At 48.2% G+C, this 22500-nt stretch overlaps 1 protein-coding gene across 1 annotated transcript in view; it reads left to right on the top strand.

The window, feature by feature from the left end:
- Positions 1-22500, top strand: part of LOC107373288 (receptor-type tyrosine-protein phosphatase mu) — a gene marked incomplete in the record, with an annotated part of 175322 nt that overhangs the window by 73292 nt on the left and 79530 nt on the right. Inside the window, 2 exon segments of the mRNA XM_070553545.1 lie at positions 9136-9210; positions 10482-10614. Coding sequence (XP_070409646.1) covers positions 9136-9210; positions 10482-10614 — 208 coding nt within the window.

Genomic DNA, 22500 nt, shown 5'->3' with positions numbered 1-22500 from the left:
CAGTCGTCAGCACGTGGATGCGTGTGGATGGTAATTTATGCCATGTTTAGCCAAGATTGTGTCCAGTGGGGATGTAGATGTAAAAGAGTAGAGGACCCGATGCTGAGCCTTGAGAGGGAGAGGAGCAGCCGCCGATGCAAACGCTGAAGCCACTTTCAGCAAGATTCCCCTTTAACTCCCACCAATGATTCCCATCTACTTAGCTAGATGCTACGTGACCCTTTCCAGCAGCTGAAAGGGGGTCAGGCATCAGATCAGCTGACTGATTCAGTGTCCCCCTTTGTCCTCTTGAATGAGTGAATGATTGATAACTAACAGAGAAACATTTCAAAAGTCCGTAAACTGGTTTCTACTGCAGATCTGGAAAAAATCATCCATGCCTTTGTGTCATCACACTTACCCCGGGTTTCCACGGGAGCCGTCAGCAGCACGTTACTACAGCAGCACGTCTTGCTCGCATAAGATGCTGCTTGGCCCTTCCCACGAGACGCGAAGCATCAGGGGAGCAGCTGTCACCGACCGAGCACGAAGTCACACGAGCAGGAGAAAATTACAACATGGTTTGTGTTTTATGTTCTGTCCGTTTTATAATCTCCAACACGGACCTGAAAAACAAAGGAGACCGCTAGCTAGGTGATAACTTCTCACGGGGACGCACAGTTAGTAACCTTTTTTAAAAGTAAAGCAACCGGAAGGCAGTACGTTCTTTATTCTGAAAATCTCGGTAGCTTCGCTCCATTTCCGCGTCCGATTTCCTGTCTTTCCTTCCCCAAAAATGTCGAACTTGACCCGTTTCAGAGGGGTCGCGCGTAGAAAATAGAACCGGCGCGTAAAGGCCGCGACATGCTGCTCCTGAGACGCGGCCGACTCGCGCTGCTGACGGCTCCGGTGGAAAAGGTTCTGTTGACCACAGCGGTTCCTATCAGCAGCTATGACGTGCTGCTGACGGCTCCCGTGGAAAGTCGGGGTTAGACTACTGTAACGCTCTTTTTACTGGTCTCAGCAAAACCTCCCTCTCACGCCTTCAAGCCATCCAAAATGCAGCAGCCAGACTCCTAACCAAATCCAGCAGACGAGCTCACATCACTCCAGGTTTACAGTCCCTCCACTGGCTCCCGGTAGAATATAGAATACAGTTTAAAGTTTTAGTCCTGACCTATAGAGCTCTTAACAACCAGGCTCCAAGCTACCTATCTGAGCTTTTATCCCCACACACCACCTCTCGGAACCTTAGATCCACATCTGAAAACCTCCTGGCTGTTCCTCGAACCAGACTGAAAACCAAAGGGGACAGGGCCTTTCAGACTATTGCCCCCAGACTTTGGAACAGTCTACCTTCAAATCTCCGTCTCTCTAACACTGTAGAGGTCTTTAAAAACCATCTAAAAACTCACCTTTTCAGCCAGGCGTTCCCTCCCTAAATGTTTCAGAATGACGGCTTTGTTCGGGTTCACACCTTCACTTTGTTTATACTCATGATTTTATTTTCTACGTTTATCACTGCTATTGTTTTTCTGATGTTTTCATTGGTTAGAGGTATTTGCCCTGATCTTTATCATGTTGTACAGCGCTTTGTGATTTATATCTGTGGACGGCGCTCTATAAATAAACTTTTACTTACTTACTAACACCAAATTTGTGATGAACTAATTAATGAGCTTCTTCTTCAGGGGCTTGATTAACAAAACTACTTCCTGTTGACCCGGGTAGCTCAGCCATTCTGAGAGGAAGGATCAGCTGACTTTACCTTTAACCCTTCCACTGTCTTTGTGGGTGACCCCGCGAGGAAAGTTGACCATTGAGCAGGGTTGATGGTTTATCCCTTGAGGTCCACGTGTCAGGGGTGAGGTGGTGCTCACTCCTGACACGTGGACCCAAGGGATAAACCATCAATCCTGCTCAGTGGTCATCTTTCCTCGCGGGGTCACACCCATTAGGACAGTGGAAGGGTTAAACACCAAAAACAACATTGGTGTAAAGGAGCTGAGTTCAACTCATTAGGTGTAAATAAACTGGATCAACAAAGGAACGAGACGCATCACACAGCTAAACTTCAGGTCTTGGCCATTGCAAAGCTCTATTTTCGGACGTACCTGATCAGATCAGCAGCAGCAATGATCTAAACAAGGTCACAAGATTGAACCAGTTAAGCCCAGAGAGACGATGATTACATTAAAAATACACAGCATGGCCAAATAAAAGCTCACACACTGATATTTGGTTGGACAGCCTTGTTGTTTCCACATGCTTCTGCAACATCACCTGATGTATTTCCATCCAGTGTTGCATTAATGTCTCACCAAGATCAATCAGTCTGGGTATAAATCCCCTCCCACCACCTTCTCCGAGGGGCTGAACAGCACATAAAACAAGACTAAAAACAACACAGTAGATAAACGAGAATAAAAGTACTTAAAAACCATGAAGTACAAGAGGTACAAATACAAAAGCCAGGGTCAACGGTGTTGGGGGAAGCTAGTAGATAAAAGGGAGTTTTCAGGCGAGACTTAAACTCCTGAAGAGAAGGAGCTAGCTTCACTGCCAGAGGGAGATCATTCCAGAGCGTAGGGGCCGTTACTGAGAAGGCCCGGTCCACCTTGATCTGAGTTCAGAGCTGGGAACTTCCAGCAGCTCCTGCATTGATGATGATGAGTCTGACCACGTCCCAAAGATGGGCTTAAGGTCTGGACTCTGTGGTGGCCAACCCATGTGTGAAGATGATGTCTCATGCTCCCTGAACCACTCGTTCACTATCTGACCCAATGAATCCTGGCATTGCCATCTTGGATCATGGCCGTGCCATCAGGGAAGATGGAATAACCTGGTCATTCAGGATGTTCAGGTAGTCAGCTGACCTCATTCTTGGAGCACATCCTGCAGCTGAACCTAGACCTGACCACCTGCAGCAAGCCCAGATCATAGCACTACCCCCACATGCTTGTACAGTAGGCACTAGGCATGATGGGTGCATCACTTCATCTGCCTCTCTTCTTACCCTGATGCACCATCACTCTGGACCAGGGTCCTTCTGGACTCATCAGACCAGTTTTAATAAAGTTCTGAACCCAGTTTTAGTCGTTTCTGCATCTCCTTAGATGTTTTCTCTGCTTTATGCCGATGATCTGACCCTTCTCACGCAGACTAACATCTTTTCCTCCAGATGTGCCTTTCGCCCTGGTTGTTCAGGAGGTGAGAAGCAGCTTGTTGCACCAGTTGGGTTAAATATCCTGTTGCAGCTGAAAGACAACCGCCCTGCAGTAATGATCCACTAGGAGGCTCCTACCTGTCTGTTTAGTGTAGATTCACTGCAGTTTATATGAAAAGCAGCAGGTTACAGATTTGGACTCAAAGACTTTTGGTTTTGGTTCAAAAGAACTCAGAGAATTTGTCGCTGTTATTCTGTGTTGCAAGCCAAATTTACCGGGCTAGCTCCATTCCTCTAGATGCTATTCAGTTCTCAGGGTTTTGGCTTGTAATCGGTGTAGTGAGCGTGGCATCGGTTACCAACAAACACCCTTACTTTGTAGAGAGCTGATTAGCAATCACCAAATTACCCAGGGCTCCTAATTCTGACCAATATATCTTTAAGTAGAAATAAGGATGCTCAAACACACCTACACACAACTTCAGTCCACGAAGCTCATGTACACTTCAGGTTAAGACCAGCTGTTCCTTTTATGTTGAGGAGACACCTGACTTTACCTGTAGCCTAGGATGGAGGAAACAACTTATTTCAATAACATCTTGGGATGGCATTTACAACCAGCATCTCACCTTTGCCCGGTTACTGACAGGAGACCCCACTCGTAAACCCTTTTTCGTTCCACGAATCTGAGGAACTGGGTTTTATTTCACACAGAATAAAAAAGAGTAATAATCCAAACGAAACCCCGACACAGCGGGTTAAAAAGTAAAACAACTCGTTGCCAATAAACCGAGTTAAAGCAAAGTTGAGCTGAATAAGCTCTCCAAAAATGACACTAGGTCAGATTATCACAGACAAAAAGCTCAAAGCAAAAGCTTCCTCCTTTCTATCTCTCTACCTCACACACTCTTCCCATCAAAGGCAATACTCCCCCCACAGACTCAGCAACTTTTATACACTCTGTCCCACTCCCCTCTGCATTCTTCAGGGGTTGCATTTCCATGGCAACACCCCCCTTCTTCTGAGGCTCAGTGTCTAGTCACTTCTGGTCACATGATCTTCCTTTTCTCAGCGCCTCCTACATGCTTCCATTCTTCTCCTTTGGAATTACATCACCTCCTCTCATAGCCATTGGTCAGTAGAGGGGGACGTGGCTCATGATTACCCCTCCCTTTTCTTCTGCCCAGGGTCAAATGGGCATCTCCGGCATTTGCTGGACAAGATGTCTTATTTATATGTTTATAGCATCTTGACCAACTCCACAGAGGATAAAAGATAACATACATGCTACTCCCAACATCTTTCCAGGTCAAAACAGGTTATATCCACAACATGAATCGTTCGACCATATCAGCAGAGTGAAGGCACGTCACTAATTTATGACATCACAATTCGGGGGGCTAGAAGGCTGCCCGGACACACACACACACACACACACACACACACACACACACACACACACACACACACACACACATGATAAGAGAAGGTAACAGGCCTTTAGCTTGGTTTCACACACACAGATTGAGGTGTAATCCAGACCTGATTTTTATAATCAACAGGTCTGGAATTAACTCAGTTCAGCATTCTGCATCTTGGAAAAGGTTGTGGCTAAACAGCTCACAGCTGCTCTTGATGAACATAACATCTATGATAGCTTCCAGTCAGGTTTTCGTAGAGCTCATTCTACTGAAACAGCTCTTCTTAGGGTCTCTAATGACCTTCTGACTCACAGTGATGCAGGGGACTGTTCTGTTCTGGTCCTGCTGGACCTGACTGCAGCCTTTGACACTGTTGACCAGAGGTGTGACCAAGTCACTGCTTTGCAAGTCACAAGTAAATCACAAGTATTTCCAGTCAAGTCTCGAATCAAGTCCAAGTCAAAAACAACCAAGTCCAAGCCGAGTTCAAAGTCAATGATGAGTAAGTCCAAGTCAAGTTCAAGTCCTTAACTTTGAATTTTCAAGTCATAGTCAATTCATCTGTCCAACTTCAATTTAATGACGATGATAATAAATAAATTCAAAGGTCCGCTGCTTTTAGCAGCAAAACATCAGACCGAGAGCCAAGAAAGATTTATGTTTTTGTCCACATCATGCCACTTTTGTGCTAAAATATCAAATATGCTCAAGTCGTCATGAAGTCAACAGATGCAAGTCGATTCAAGTTCCAAGTCATTGATGTTCAAGTCTGAGTCAAGTCATAAGTTTATAAATTTGATCAAGTCAAGTCAGAAGTCATTAAAATAATGACTCAAGCCTGACTTGAGTCCAAGTCATGTGACTCGAGTTCACACCTCTGCTGTTGACCATCACCTGCTACTGGAGAGGCTGAGAGACTGGGTCAGCCTATCAGGATCTGATCTGGAGTGGTTCTCTTGTTGTATGTCTGAGTGTTCCTTCTCCAAGTTTAGGTCCTCCACCACCTCCCTCACCCATGGTGTCCCACAAGGTTCTGTGCTGGGGCCTTTATGAGAAGCCTAACCCCCAAATTCCACTACCTCCGCTCCGCTACGGTCCGCCCCCGCCTTCCGCAGCCGCTCGCTTCCGAACTCAGTTTTTACTGGTACCCGCTCTACAACGGCTCCGCTCCGGTGCATAGACCTGAGGGGGGCAAACAAGCATGCGCGGGATTTTCGAGATCTTGCGATACAGTCCGAGCAATAAACGCGGAAGTTAGATCCAAACACCCGTTGTGTGGGAGAAGCATCGGCATGAACTGTTTAATCTGCCCATCAGTTGTGTTGAGAGATCAGCAGTGTTTGGATCAACAAAGGGTGACTACTTTGATAGTGGAAACTGTATTTATGGCTTACTTTTGTGCATTTAAACTTCAGCTGCCATTGATAGTTGTTAAAAGTTGTTAAACCTGTGCATATGAAACAAAAAACGTCTTTTGTTTATCGATTTATTGTGAAATACGGAAATTGTGCTTGCTCCTTTTCCTGTTGGGCCGTTGTGATTTCTGTCCATTTACTGCGGAGGTGCTCCGGCGTCCGGCAAAAATAGGATAGATTCTATTTTTGCCGGACGCCGGAACAGAGGGCGGCGCACGGCGCCGCACTGCCGGAGCACGGCCGTAGTAGTGGAATTACTCTGATTGACTACAACGGGACCGATTTTGCTCCGGCGTTCGTGTCGGAGCGGAGCGCAGCGGAGCGGAGGTAGTGGAATTTGGGGGTTAGTCTCCCCGTCTGTTTGGCTCATGGGTCCCCAGAGCAAAGAAAAATGATTTTTAAGTGGATGGGACTATAAAAGCTATTTTTGAATCTGCTTTGCCTGACGTCCTGAATCACATGTACTGTTGTACTTTAGGCACAAAATATTTAGCAGAAAATAATCAATAAAACTAAAATTTAAATAAATGAAATCTGCTTCAGTTAGCTAAATAAATCACTGCTGACCCCGGGAGACAAACCATCGTCAGGACAAGGCAAAAAGGCTTTAATGGTTGTACTACTAGGGCCAATGCAGACGCAGACCTACCCAAAACACCGTGTTTTGTTGGAGTGGCCATTGGTGGAGCTTCACTGTTTCATGCCAGGGTTCAAATTCTGGTTGATGCATTTAAGATCAAATTAAATCTCAACAGCATGATATGGATCCTTTAGCACCACAAACTGGAGAGCCCAATCCAAAGCCCCCGAACTCTGCTGCCTCACTGAAAGACGTGCCGGTGGGATTGAGGAGGTCTTCGAAGTTCAGTGGTCAGTTGACAGCTCCGCCCCTCTCTTCACCCAAGTGTCCAAGACATGCGGCTGCAGGTCAGGTGAGATGACAGCAAAGTGCATCATCGAGCTGCGGCTTAAGGTATCCTGGTGCCAGGAGCACATGGACACCTTCATGTCTGAACGTGGTGTTGGTTAGGGTGTTATCCATGATGAACACAGAAGTCCAGTACGAAAACACCGCTCAGGTTCAGATCCGGGGGCCGTTCATCCCAAGCACACCCCTCCAGGTCTCGCTGTCGTTGCCCACGTGAGCGTTAAAGTCCCTCACATTCACATTTTTATTCTCTCTTTTTGTCTCCAACTTCTAAATCATCATTTTTATCGTTCTTGTGAAGCACCTAGTGATTTTTATCTTGAGAGCTGGTGCACAAAAAACATTTTCTTCTTCCAGGTTAAAGCTGCTGAGTGGAAAAAAAATCGTTTTTTCGAGCTCAGTTCATGCAAATGGTAAATAACTGGAGTTTATATAGTGCCTACACTAGTTGTAAAACCCTCCAAGGTTCTTTACAACACATCAGATATTAGTGGTGATGAGCTACTTTGCAGCCACAGCTACCCTGGGACACACTGACAGAAGTGAGACTTCCACGGGCCACCGCCAGCAGGTGAGGACGGTGAAGTGCCTTGCCAAAGGACACAACAACTGTGTAAAACTGAGCGGGACTGAAACCTGCGATCCTCTGGTTTCAGGGCGGGTACTGAATACTCTGCCACCTTTGCCGGTGGAGCAGAAAACATTTTGAGTAGAGGCAGCTGCGGGGTAGCAGCTTCAAACCGTCTTCTCCACACCAGCTCCCTTGGTGGGTCCCACGGAGTTCCTCAGACAGTTTTGGGATCTGATGTTTATTTTCAAAGGATCGAGTCTCTGCCTTTTTCTGATAATGTGGTCCTGTTGTCATCAGAACGTGATCTCCAGCTCTCACTGGAGCGGTTCACAGCCGAGTGTGAAGTTATCAGCTCCTCTAAATCTGAGACCATGGTCTTGATACGGAAAAGTGTAGAAAGCCTTCTCCGGGTCAGGGATGAGGTCCTGCCCCAAGTGGAGGAGTTTAAGTATCTCGGGGTCTTGTTCACGAGTGAGGGAAAGCTGGAGCGTGAGATCGATAGGTGGATTGGTGCTGCATCTGCAGTGATGCGGGCGTTGTACCGGTCTGTCGTGGTGAAGAGAGAGCTGAGCCAGAAGGCGAAGCTCTCGATTTACCGGTTGATCTACGTTCCTACCCTCACCTATGGTCATGAGCTTTGGGTAGTGACCGAAAGAACGAGATCACTGATACAAGCGGCTGAAATGAGTTCTCTCCACAGGGTGGCTGGGCTCTCCCTTAGAGATAGGGTGAGAAGCTCGGTCATCCGGGAGGGGCTCGGAGTAGACCCGCTGCTCCTCCACATGGAGGAGCCAGTTGAGGTGGCTCTGGCATCTGGTCAGGATGTCTAAAGGTAGACCCAGGACACCCTGGAGGGACTATGTCTCTCACCTGGCCAGGGAACGCCTCGGGATTCCCCCGGAGGAGCTGGCCCAAGTGTCTGGGGAGAAGGAAGTCTGGGCCTCCCTGCTTGGGCTGCTGCCCCCGCGACCCGACTCTGGATAAGTGGAAGAAGATGGATGGATATTTATTTTGTGAAGTGTCTCGAGACGACAGCTGCCGTGATTGGGCGCTGTACAAACAAACTGAATTGAATTGAACTGAAATGTAATTCCTCTTGTGTGTCCTGGCTCTTCCCTTTTCCTGTGGAGTACCATGGCTTTGGTCCTGGAGGTGCCAATTTTCATCCCAGCTGCTTCAACAAAAGCTGAAGGTCACAGTCTAATGGAGCTAAGAGGACCTCATCATCCACATCAATCAGAGACAAGGTCCTGCCACCAAAAGCTCAGCGCTCCACAGAACTGGTGACTAAGGGCTTCCAGGGGCTGACTGGAGGTGGAAGGTCCTTAACAGAGGGTCCCTCCCCACAGGGTGCTCCTGGGTACATGGTGATAAGCCTTCTCCAGAAACGTGTGGTCTGGCTGGAAAACTCCCATGGCCCCTCCTGAACCAAAACCGCGTAGCTGGGAAGTAGAGACCTTGAGTACATCAGATTTGGTTAGAGTCTCCACCGCAGTGGTAGGGTTGGTTCTACTCAGATCTTCCGGCACTCAGCTCTTGTCTCTTGCTTCCGGAGCTGAATGGACTAACACTACTCCTGCTTCAGAACCAACCTGCTTCAGCCTGTCTCTGTCTGCTCTATGTCCGTTTCTCTGCATGCCTTCCTGGAGCAACAGCTGCCATAATCATCACCCAGCTCACCACACCGTACATTCGCATTTCCCCAGCGGCTGGCGACAAGCAGCTAACAGGTCAGAGAGAACACACTCACACACACCACGGTACTAACAGCTGTTACTCTGACAGACCTGGTTCTGTGTGCCAGCTTCAACCAGTTTCAGCCGGTCAGGTTCAGCAAACGGCACGCTAGTCTGACCCAAGTTGTTTGGTTTTTATCAACATGATGTAAGACTTCCTGCAGGAGGCCATGTTTGTGACATCATCAGTGTCCCATGACACACACACACACACACACACACACACACACACACACACACACACACACACACACACACACACACACCAAGTAATGTTTCTATGGTTATATTGTGATGCAAATTGCATCGAGTCACTGACTAGTGTCAGAGTCTTTACAGCAATCCTCATAATAAGCAAGCATGCAGCGACAGTGGAGAGGAAAACTCCCTTTTAACCGGAAGAAACCTCCAGAGAATCCTGGCTCAGTATAAGCAGCCATCCTCCACGACTCACTGGGGATCGAGAAGACAGAGCACACACACACACACACACACACACACACACACACACACACACACACACACACACACACACTCACACTCACACACACACACACACACACACACACACACACACACACTAAATGACATTACATTATAACACCAGATGAGAACGACCCCACTCATCTTTCCCTCCTCGGTTGGAGCTCCTCTCAAACCTGTGTGGACATCTAGTTTGACTTGGTGCAGCTCCAGATGTTTGAAGAAGGTTGTCGGTCATCAGTCAGTGTTATCGTCAGTATTAGTCTGTGATTAACCGCTTAGCCCACCTCCAACACAAAGAGAAACTTCCGGTTGTGACTCCTGGGTCTTCAGTTCATCAGTGCAATCAGATACACACTGGGCTGTTTTTACTCTTGTTTAAGTTTAGTCTAGTTAACCACGGTAAATTAGTTAGTACATCTAAAACGCCAATAAAGCAGCAAACAGAGCAGAGTGCAGATCAATAGTAAACAGGTCCAGGATCAGCTGAAGATTAACAAAGCTGCCCGCACCTTTACCTCCTGCTGTCTAGCCTAGAGGCAGCAGAGTGAGCTCAAAGAGCAGATGACCAACTATAGGGTCCAACGTCACACCCAGATGGTAAACTTTTGGTTTTCTGGTTCCAAACACTGGTCTTGGTTAGAGCTCATCCTTTCTGGACAAGAGTTTATGGCCAAGTCCTAACACATCTCTGTTTTTAAACAGGACAATGTAACCTTCTGAAACTAAGGTCCATCCAGCCACCACGGGGTTCTGACTTTAGGTTGGCTTTCCTTTTTCAGGAGCTACAACCAGAGACCCAGAACCAGAGCAAGAGAAACAGTCAGATCACACGGTAAAAATAGCTGGATCCATTGCTGGAGTTCTGCTCTTCGTCATTATCTTCCTGGGAGTCATCCTACTGACAAAGAAGAGGTATGGATCACACAGAAACACCTTTTACTGTAGGGCCAGCTCAGTCTGGGCCGGCTTGTGTTAACAGGTCTAAACTGGCATTTTTCATGCTTTGTTCATTCGGAGTCGACCGTTTTCTTCGACGCCATTTCCCTTTGGTCCATTTCATGCTGAGCTGACCATAAACAACCATGAATGGACTGATTGGGCGGTGGAAGTCACGTAACTGTCACACCTACCTACTAGAGGAAGTCTCTGATTGGTGCGGATAGATTCAGCAAGCTCAAAGCAGCCGCGGGAGCGCGAGGACTGACCATCTTCTGTTACCCCTTGGATGGGAAAGAGTCCACGGCACCGCTGCTCAGTGAGAGAGTAGGAAGCTGTGTGCTTCATGTCAGAGTTTCCAAAAGCAGCACTGCTCACAAATGCTTTTGTTTACTGTTTTGTGAAACTTGGGAGCGACACCACAGAGTTCTTCACACCACTTGTGTGGAGCCCACCTTCTCCGCGCCCCCAACCGCGTTCTTCAGAAGGCTGTGACTGCACAGGGGCAGGATGTCCCAACCCAGCCCAGGCCAAGCCCATCAGTGAATCCCAAACTGTCCTCTCACCAACAACCTCCTCCAGTGGGGCCTCAGGCCATTCGAGAGACATCATTTGTCCAGGATGTCCTGGGTTGAGTTGAAGTCCTCCTGCTGGTTTGACATGCCCCAAACACTTTCCTGAGATGGTGTCCAGGAGGCAGCTTGACCAAATGCACAAACCACCAGAGTTGGCTTCTCTCCACGTCGAGGAGCAGTGGCTTTACTCTGAGTTCCTACCCCATCTCTAAGGCTGACAACCCAGGAACGCTGTTCTTCTGTGAGTACGTGTGACCTTGTTCCTTGGGTCTTGAAGGTTTAGTTGGAAACAAGTCCAAGAAGTGTGTTCAGTTCTGAAACTCTTGTTGGGAGTAGGAGGCTTGTAAGGTGTGGTCTGAAGCAAACATGCTGATAAATGACCTGCACTTGTGAGTAATTGACTCATTCTCTCTCATGTTTTCAGACTTTTGTGTTCTTCAGTCTGTTCTGGGTCTGTCGCTAAATATCTTTTTACTTTTTAACGGGGCAACGGCGTTGTTGGTGACAAATTTACAGGAAGCGGCGTCCTGACCAATCACAAGTTTGCGGTCTTTATCGACAGATGTTTAAAATTTTAGGCTTGTCTCCATTACCCTCTGTGAGCCTATCGGAGAGCCCTTGCACCAACGCATAATGGCGTTGCGTGTCTCCGCACCGACACAGACGGAGACGGAGACGTATAAATCAGGCTTCAAGCGTCTGCCTGATGGGAATTGCTGGGACTCTCTGTGCTAAGAGGTCTGCAGTTATTGACCTTGCCCATCTGAGGGTTTGTGAGGACCAACCCCTGCACTGGGCATTAAGGCTACACAGCCAAACTGCACTTCCATACTATGGGATGCTCAGTATGGCAGCACTACAAAATCTTAGTCTGGAGGATCCTGATGTTAACGCCAAAGGACCTGCGTCTCCTTAAGTATAGATCCTCTGCTGGACTTTCTTACAGATGTAGCCCCCATGGGGAGACCATGAGCGTGCAAGTCCACATGTTTACCCAACTACTTGGAGAATGTTGGTGAGTTGTGTATTATAATAGGGGCCAATGGCTGATGTGTAGTCCCAAAGACGACCTCTTCTGTTTTGTTGGGTTTAGTGTGAGCGCATTCACTTCACACCACTGCAATACCTTTGTCTCATTGGCAGAGAGGTTGTCTGGTGCTTCCCCTTGTGTCAGCAGCCCCACTAGAGCTGTATCATCAGAGTATTTAGGGTCAGATGTGTTGATGGTGCAGCTGTAGGGCAGATAGAGCTCCCTGGGGGACCCTATTGCTGGTTGTGACTAATGGGGAACGTATACTAGTCACCTTTACCAACTGTGTTCTGCTAGTGAGAAAGGAGTGAAACCACTGGATGAGAGGAGGATGAATGCCCTGAATGAGAAGTAGGTCTGATTTGACTGTTAAAGGCAGAGGAAATGTTGATGAGCAACACTCTGGCATATGGACTGCTTGAGTCCAGATGTTTAGCAACAAATTCAATGAGTGTAGCAACCAATCCTCAGTACTGCACCCAGCATCAGCCCTATCGGCGTAATGATGGGGTCTAGTATATCCTGAACAGCCTGAGACAATAGGGGTGTTACGATCTTTTCCTACCTGGGTGTTACCTTTTTCTTTTCCTGTTGCTAGCTGTGGTTGTAAGGTGGCCGGTGCCAGTCGTGGTGGCAACCCCCGTACACGCTGGTGGACACCAGAGGTTCGGGGAGCCGTCAGGCTGAAGAAGGAGGCCTACAGGGCGTGGCTGGTCTGTGGGTCTCTGGAGGCAGCTGACAGGTACCGGATAGCCAAGCGGGGTGCAGCAATGGCAGTTGCCGAGGCAAAATCTCGGGCGTGGGAGGAGTTTGGTGAGGCCATGGAGAAAGACTATCGATCGGCTCCAAAGAGGTTCTGGCAAACTGTCCGGCGCCTCTGGAGAGGAAGGCAGCAACTCGCTCACACTGTTTACAGTGGGGATGGGGAGCTGCTGACGTCAACTGAGGCTATAGTCGGACGGTGGAAGGAATACTTTGAGGAGCTCCTCAATCCCACCAATGCGCATTCCGAGGAGGAACCAGAGCTGGGAGGCCTGGGGATGGACTGTCCGATCTCGGGGGCAGAAGTTGCTGAGGTAGTCAAACAACTACACAGCGGCGGAGCCCCGGGGGCAGATGAGGTTCGTCCTGGGTATCTCAAGGCTATGGATGTTGTAGGGCTGTCATGGTTGACACGTCTCTACAACATTGCGTGGTCATCGGGGGCAGTTCCTAGGGAGTGGCAGACCGGGGTGGTGGTCCCCATCTTTAAGAAGGGTGACCTGAGGGTGTGTTCCAACTATAGGGGGATCACACTCCTCAGCCTCCCTGGAAAGGTCTACTCCAAGGTACTGGAGAGGAGGGTCCGATCGATAGTTGAATCTCAGATAGAGGAGGAGCAATGTGGTTTTCGTCCTGGCCGTGGAACTGTGGACCAGCTCTATACCCTTGCAAGGGTGATGGAGGGGGCATGGGAGTTTGCCCAACCAATCCACATGTGCTGTGTGGATTTGGAGAAGGCTTATGACCGTGTCCCCAGGGGCACCCTGTGGGGGACGCTCCAGGAGTATGGGGTGGGTGGCTTTCTGTTAAGGGCCATTCAGTCCCTTTACCAGAGGAGCGTGAGTTTGGTCCGCATAGCCGGTAGTAAGTCGGACCTGTTCCCAGTGAGGGTTGGACTCCGCCAGGGCGGCCCTTTGTCACCGGTTCTGTTCATCACTTTTATGGACAGAATTTCTAGACGCAGCCGTGGTGTGGAGTGTGTCGAGTTTGGTGGCAGGAGAATCTCGTCTCTGCTTTTTGCGGATGATGTGGTCCTCCTAGCTTCATCCAGCTCTGACCTTCAGCTCTTGCTGGGTAGGTTCGCGGCCGAATGTGAAGCGGCTGGGATGAGGATCAGCACCTCCAAATCTGAGACCATGGTTCTCGACCTGAAAAGGGTGGCTTGCCACCTCCGGGTCGGGGGAGAGGTCCTACCTCAAGTGGAGGAGTTTAAGTATCTCGGGGTCTTGTTCACGAGTGACGGTAGGAGGGATCGGGAGATCGACAGGCGGATTGGTTCGGCGTCTGCAGTGATGCGGACGCTGAGCCGATCTGTCGTGGGGAAGAGGGAGCTGAGCCAGAAAGCCAGGCTCTCGATTTACCGGTCGATCTACGTCCCAATCCTCACCTATGGTCATGAGCTTTGGGTAATGACCGAAAGAACGAGATCGCGGATACAAGCGGCCGAAATGAGTTTCCTCCGTAGGGTGGCCGGGCTCAGCCTTAGAGATAGGGTGAGGAGCTCGGACATTCGGGAGGGACTCGGAGTAGAACCGCTGCTCCTCCGGATCGAAAGGAGCCATTTGAGGTGGTTTGGGCATCTGGTCAGGATGCCTCCTGGACGCCTCCCTGGGGAGGTGTTTCGGGCATGTCCTGCCGGCAGAAGGCCCCCGGGTCGACCCAGGACACGTTGGAGAGGTTACATCTCCAATCTGGTCCGGGAACGCCTTGGGGTCCTGCCGGAGGAGCTGGTGGACAAGGCCGGGGAGAGGACGGCCTGGAGCTCCCTAATTGGGATGCTGCCCCCGCGACCCGGACCCGGATAAGCGGAGGAAGACGAAGACGATCTTTTCCAGTGATTTCATTGGAGTTAAAGCGATAGGAAAATAATCGTTGCACTTCTTTGGACATTTTATCCTTGGAACTGGGACAATGCACAACCTTTTCTAAACTGTATGAGTGTCTAAGGACAGTTGGAATATAGGTTGCCAAACTGGTGCAAGTTTCTCACTGGACATTTTTAGAGTAGAAGCAGGAATATATTGGGGCTGGTTGACTTAGCCACATTGAGGTGATGGAAAGTCTCTGCCACCTGATCTACCGTGGTCTGTTGTTATAAAACGGAGTTGAACGAAACAAGATGCAATAGTTGAATTAAAGAAGTCAGAAGTCAGAAGTTTTTTATTGCCATATGTGTGCCAAGTCACAACATTAGGAAATTGCTGCGGTATTTTGGTGCAGAAGGTAAGATAGAAAAAAAATTTATTAAGAGATAAGCAAATATAAGAACTGATAAAACACTCATGATAAAATTATTAATGTAAAAAGTGGCAAGAATTAGAGAAGCAGCTATCTACTCCGTGTAGGTATTAATCTGAGTGTTTGTTGAATGGTTCAAGCACAGCATCGGGTCACGTGACTGGGACCAATCAACTTGAGTGGGCTGCCCTAGGATGTTCATTCAAAAGTCCAACTGCAGTGGGGAAGAAACTGTTTTTGTGGCGAGAGGTTCTGGTCCGAATGGATCTGAGCCTTCTGCCAGATGGGAGCGAGTCGAAGAGACTGTGTCCCGGGTGACACGAGTCAGCTATTATCCGACCTGCACGCCTCAATGTCCTAGAGGTGTACAGATCTTGAATACTGATCTTGAAACTGAGAAGACATGGAAAACCGATACTAGTCACACAGGGTAAGAGAGAAACAGAGAGAGGAGTAAGATCTGGACATGGATGGTGGGGTTTTTGGGAGAAAAGAGAACAGCTTCAGTTTTCCTTCTTCCAGAAGAAGGAAATTGAGACCTCAGAGAGACAGTCCAGAAAACAGACAATGAATGCTTCAGGAATTATGAATCATGCTAGATTTGACAATCATTGACATATATGTGGTAATTAACTGCGTGGTTTTTCAGAATAAAACCCAAGGGGTGGGCGTAGATTTAAAAAAGAAAGAGTCCCAGTATGGAACCCTGAGGAACCCCACAAGGAAGAAAAAAGGGCATTGAGGAACAGTTATTGACACAGACATTAACACTTCTATCTGTTGAATATGACTTAAACCAATCCAGTGCCGACTCTTTGAGCCCAATCCATGATGTAAGATGCTGAATCAGTGGAGTCATCAACAGTGTCTTATGCAGCTGAGAGGTTGCGGAGTGAGAACCTGAGTCAGTAGCTGTCAGAATGTCGTTCAGTAGAAAAGTACAGGTGGACTGTGTATACAGGGACCTGAAAACAGGTCGCAACTGGTCAAAAAAGTTGTAGACTTCAAGATGTTGCATAGTTGTTCATGCAGAGCTTTTTCATGACCTTTGGCAGGAATATAAGTTTTCAAATTGGGGAGGAAATTAGACAGATTGTCAGTGTCTAAACTCCGATTCTGTTTGAAGACTGATGGAAGTGCACATGAGAGTAGGCTGCAATTATTCATGTTATTGATCAGGGGACCAATGAGGAGGAATGGGGTGTCGTGCCCAAGAGCACAACGACTGAATTCTCTGCCGGGATCAATCGTACCACCCAAAGATTAACTCACTGTATGAGTGTGTGTTTACATGTATATCTACGTCCATCCCGCTAGTCTGAAATCATTAACTAGCAGCCTTTATCCTAGTTGACACGTCCGTTAGAAAACTCTGGTGCAGCAGGGGAGACCTTTTGTTTCAGCGGTCTTCTGGTTGATTTATAGTAGACAAACACTGGCAGGAGAGAAGCAGAAGTTAAAACAGGATATGAACAACGGCTGAAGGAATGGACATCAGCATCACTGCAGCACAGCTGATTGGGTACGTGTTTGACGGTGTTACACGTGTTACTTTGTCTCGCCACCTCTGGACGTTAGCGGTATCAGCTCAACTGATCCGTTTACACGTAGACGCAGTCGTTTTCCTACCTCTCTATCTGGCAGCTTCAGCACGGTTAGAGCCACTTAACTTTTAGCAAAACTAACGCGAACGCATGCATTCGTCGCTCTACTTAGGGCAAGCGCTTGCATGGAAATGCACTGACTGGTGAGGCCATTGTTATTACTAATGAAGCTATCAAGGTCATGAGTCCGTGGCCCCTCCCTCTATTCAGCTTCCTGTTTGTATTGTTGGTGCTGACCATCTTAACAGACACCTGTGAAAGTTAGTCTCTAAAAGTGTGTGTTCCCCGCATCTGACACACCCGCTGGGGGAGCGGTAAGCTGCAGCTGCGCTCAGGAACCATTTGGTGGTTTAACGCCCAATCCAACCCCTTAAAGCTGAGTGCCCAGTAGGGAGGTGTCGGGTCCCGTCGTTAAGGTCTTTGATATCACTCGACCTGGAGGGTTAGGGCCTAAAGCCTCATGAATCACGTCAGGGTGGGCAAATTCCGACGTGTTTTGTGGTGTCGGGAATTTAGTAACAGCAATTTTACATGTTGGGTTTTTCATGTTTCACATAGATGACGTCTTTCACTCCTCTCACACACCGTCTGTCTACCCTGTCCAAAATGTGTCCATTATTTTCTTCAGAGTAAACGGTCTCCGGTTGGTAACAAGATGGCGCCTGTGCTTGGCCTAGCCGCGGTCACCGGCCACTTTTTCAAACTTTTCTCCACTAACCTCCTCTTTTCCACCTTGCTCCTGTCTGCGATCCTCTTCAGTAGTGTCCCTGCTACCATCTCCTATGATCGCCAGACTCTTTTGTCCTTCCGTTTGTTCACAATCGCCCAAGATGCACCGAGGACCTACCTCCCTGTTTGTTTACCTGAGTGGCGCACTGGCCCGGAGCCAAATGATTCCCACCAGGACGCCTCCAGCGACGTTTATCCGGTCCCGGGAAAACGTTGGAGGAAAAGAGGTAAACGAGCAGGAATCCAGGTGAGAATAAGACTTCTCTTAAAGCGTGGTTTATCTGGTAAACATCAGCGTGATCTTCTAGCTTGTCCTTTGTTTGGTGACCTGAGCACCACTTCCACATTCCCGCCAGGCCACGTTGCGACGCGGTTCATCCATCCAAGTTTTTAAGGTCGGTTTATCCTCATTCCTCAGTGGTTTCCTCTCCTGTTCCCTCCATAAGTGGTTTTTATAAACACCGTGGATCTAACCCTGCTAATGTACGTCCACTAACTCCAGCTGTTTCTGTAGTTTCTGATTCCTCCACCTCACTCAGCATGGCTCTATTAAATACCCGCTCTGTTAGCAATAAGTCCTTCCTGCTCGATGATCTAATTCTGTCTAAAAACCTGGATTTTCTGTTTCTGACTGAAGTTTGGCAGCAAACATCTGATTATTCTGGTCTGATTGAACTCTGCCCGAGTGGTTATTCTTTTCTTAGCCAGCCCCGGGGTTCTGGTCGTGGTGGAGGCCTAGCTGTTGTTTTCAGAGACCATCTTCCATGTAGCTCTACAACCTCTGGTCACTTTGCTTCCTTTGAACTGCAGCTGATTAAAGTCGGGCGTAAGGACCCGTTCTACTGTGCTGTGGTCTATCGTCCACCTGGTCCAAACAGTTCTTTCCTTCAGGAGTTTAGTGACTTTCTATCCTCCACTGTGAAGCTGTCCAGACTGGTGATTGTTGGTGACATTAACATCCACGTTGATGATCCCTCTGATCTCTTTGCCATGAATTTCTCCAGCCTTATGGACTCCTTCGGCTTTACCCAGCATGTTTCTGGCCCCACACACACCAGGGGGCACACTCTAGACCTTGTTTTGACCCTGAGTCTAAATGCTGACAGTGTTTGTCCTGAGGACGTTTATATTTCAGATCACCATTGCATTTTCTTTAACTTGTCAGTTTCTGCGTCCCCACCTCCTGCTCGCCGTATGGTTAGTTCTCGTTTTCTTAATGAGAGCACAGCTAGAAATTTTTCTGCTGCTTTTGATCCACCCTGTTCTTCTGATAACGACCCAGATTCCTTAACTTCTCAGTTTAACGAGCACTGCCTCTCCATTCTGGACAACATCTGTCCTGTCAGAACCAGATCAGGTCCTGCAGTGAACCCTACTCCCTGGTTAACTGACAGCCTTCGCAGCCTGAAGCACCAATGCAGAAAAATTGAGCGTTTGTGGAAGAAAACCCATCTCCACGTCCATCTGCTGCATCTAAAGGATCTTCTGACATCCTTTAACTCTGCAGTCAGAGACGCCAGGGTTTCCTATTTCTCCAACCTGGTGTCCCAGAGCAAAGGGAACCCCAAGGTGCTGTTTAACACCATCAGCAGCATCGTCTCTCCTGCCTCTCCTACAGCCTCCATCCACTCTGTTACAGACTGTGAGAACTTTCTGTCTTTCTTTGTGGACAAAGTCAATAAGGTTAGATCTAGCATCTCTCCTTCAGCCTTATCGCCGCCTCTCCCGACTCCAACCAGGCCCATCATCCTAGATAGCTTTGCTCCTGTTTCTTTGCCTGAGTTAACCAAACTAGTTAACTCTATGAAGACCTCTGCATGCCCCCTCCACATCTTACCCTCATCTTTGTTTAAAAGTGCTTTTCAGTCCATCGGTCCCAGCGTGCTCTCTATAATTAATGCTTCTCTGGTTTCTGGTCAGGTCCCTGCTTACTTTAAGAACGCTGTAATCCACCCGCTTCTTAAAAAACCGAGTCTCGACCCCTCTCTCCATAGCAGCTTCAGACCCATCTCTAAACTTCCGTTCATCTCCAAGATCTTGGAAAAGGTTGTGGCTAAACAACTCACAGCTGCTCTTGATGAACAGAACATCTATGATAGCTTCCAGTCAGGTTTTCGTAGAGCTCATTCTACTGAAACAGCTCTTCTTAGGGTCTCTAATGACCTTCTGACTCACAGTGATGCAGGGGACTGTTCTGTTCTGGTCCTGCTGGACCTGACTGCAGCCTTTGACACTGTTGACCATCACCTGCTACTGGAGAGGCTGAGAGACTGGGTAGGCCTATCAGGATCTGCTCTGGAGTGGTTCTCCTCTTATCTCTCTGAGCGCTCCTTTTCTGTGGCCGTCTCCAAGTTTAGGTCCTCCACCACCTCTCTTACCCATGGTGTCCCACAAGGTTCTGTGCTGGGGCCTCTGCTCTTCCTCCTCTATCTGCTTCCTCTTCAGCACATCCTGAGCTCCTTCAAAGGAATCTCCTACCATCTTTATGCAGATGACATCCAACTGTACATCTCCTTTAAGCCCCATGAGATGTCTAAGCTGCAGCTGTTACACACCTGCTTAGACTCCATCAGAACCTGGATGGTGGGAGCTTTCTTCAGCTGAATGAAGATAAGACTGAGATCCTCATCTGTGCCCCAGACAAGCTGGTTCCCAAAGTCAGAGACTCTCTTGGTCAGCTTGCTTCTCACACCAAACCTTCTGTCAGGAATCTTGGCATGACCTTTGACCCAGCTCTAACCCTGGATTCTCATGTCAGTTCTCTTGTTCGCTCTTCCTTCTTCCATCTCAGGAACGTTGCTAAGCTGAGTCCCATTCTGTCCCGCTCTGAACTTGAGACAGTTCTCCACACCTTCATCTCCTCACGCTTAGACTACTGTAACTCTCTTTTCACGTGTCTGAGCAGAACCTCCCTGAACCGTCTACAGGTGGTTCAGAACGCCTGTGCTCGGCTTCTGACCAAGTCCTCCAAACACACCCACATCACCCCGCTTCTCCTCCAGCTTCACTGGCTGCCAGTCAACTTCAGGGTTCATTTCAAGATCCTGGTTCTGGTCTATAGGGCCTTACATGGACAAGCACCATCTTACATTGGTGATCTTCTTAGTCCCTACACCCCCAGCAGGTCCCTGAGGTCCAGTGATCAAAGCCTACTGGTTGTGCAGCACCAGGCTAAAGGTCAAAGGTGACAGATCATCTGCTGCTGTGGCCCCCAGACTCTGGACCTCTCTCCCCCTGAGCCTGAGATCAGTGGACTCAGTGGTCTCCTTTAAAAAGCAGCTGAAGACTCACTTGTTCAAGCTGGCTTTTGTATGACCTTCTTCACCTCTCTCTCTTTATTCTGCTCTCCCCACCTATTCCACCTTCCTCAGGATCCACTGGTTTCCCTCTTTCCTGTTCACTCTCTCTCTTTCTTAACATGTTTTTATCACAATTGTTTATTTTTGCTCACTTTAAATATATGTTTAACCATTTTCTAAATTCCTTTTTTTATTTTTACTTTTTTTGTTTTTGTGAAGCGCCTCGTGATTTTTATCTTGAGAGGCGTTATAGAAATGATATTTTCTTCTTCTTCTTCTTCTTCTTCTTCTTCTTCTTCTTCTTCTTCTTCTTCTTCTTCAGACGGACGACTTTTGTCCTTCAGGTGTAGATGGACGGATGGTTCCCGGCTCTTCTGTGTTTGTGACATCCTTTTGTGTAGCAGCTGTTGAGGTTATCTGATGCAGTGACCCTGTCCCACTGGACAGACCACAACACCGAGCTTGTTCCTGCACAAATTTCATGACCAGAAGTGAGGGCTGGAAGAGCATCTGACCAGAAAATTCATATTTTCCCTTTCATGCTTATTTCCTTTTCACCACAAACGGATCACAGATCAGCATCCCAGCAGCCACTGGCCCAGTCTGTCTGTCGAAGTCCCGCTGACCCAGTTGGGTTTGTTTTACATACAGTCTGTTTAAATGAGTCAGTCATGTTCCAAAGGAGGAAACCAGAATTAGAAGCTAATCGGTTGTAAAGTCCAAACATGGTTCAGTATAGACTAGGTCAATGTTTTAGTAGATTAACAATCTAGGTCTTTATGTAATCCCAAAGCTAATTAGGATTATTGCCTAGATTTACTTGATATTGTTGAGTTACTGAGCACGGTGGGTCTGTAGATGTGAGGTGCACACATGAGGAGCGTCTGATGCTAACCCTAGCCCAACTTCAAAGAGACAATGCTGTCCACACACTCTCCCCAACAGCAGGACGACTGATGGAGCAGATCTTAATAATCACCATTAAACTGTATCTGGACTGACTTTAGTCTCCGACATCAAACACACAGCCCTGCTGGGACACACAAATGCACACACACTCCGACACACGCTGGAAAAGGCTTCAGTGTTTGGAGAATGCTGAAGATGAGAGAGAAATGTAGATGAAAGAGCATTTTATTCTTTTTCTCTCAGTCGCCTGGAGCGAAATGGCTTCAGGCAACAGAAGCACACATTTAAATAAATGTGTGTGTGTTGGGGGTTGTCTACAGTGTCTCGAGTCTGAGTCTGGCTTGTCTGCTGGGTCGATACAGCTCTGATCTCTGCCTCTGATATTACACAGGCTGAGAAATGAGAGGTTCTTGTTCAGCTTTAATGAGGTTTTTCAGTGTAGACGGGGTGCGTTTGATTTCCACTCTGTGACCAAATGGAGGTCAGAATCAATACAGCAGGAAGCTGCTGGGTGAGAAACACGCCCTCCCACCCTGCCAGAGTCTCCTCGTTAGGTCGCTGCTGCAGACCTGCTGCCGAGCGTCTAGTTCTGCTGTCCTACCACGGAAAGGCTGGCGGGGTAGATGAGGTGAGTTTCAGAGCGTGGTTCTGATCAGCGTAGGGGTTCTAGAGCCTTCCACACTAAAACACTGCAGTATGAGGGTCGTGTAAGCCAT

This window comes from Nothobranchius furzeri, chromosome 7 (genome assembly GCF_043380555.1).
Source record: "Nothobranchius furzeri strain GRZ-AD chromosome 7, NfurGRZ-RIMD1, whole genome shotgun sequence".
Lineage (NCBI taxonomy): Eukaryota > Metazoa > Chordata > Actinopteri > Cyprinodontiformes > Nothobranchiidae > Nothobranchius > Nothobranchius furzeri.
This window is presented reverse-complemented; position numbering and strand designations above follow the sequence as displayed.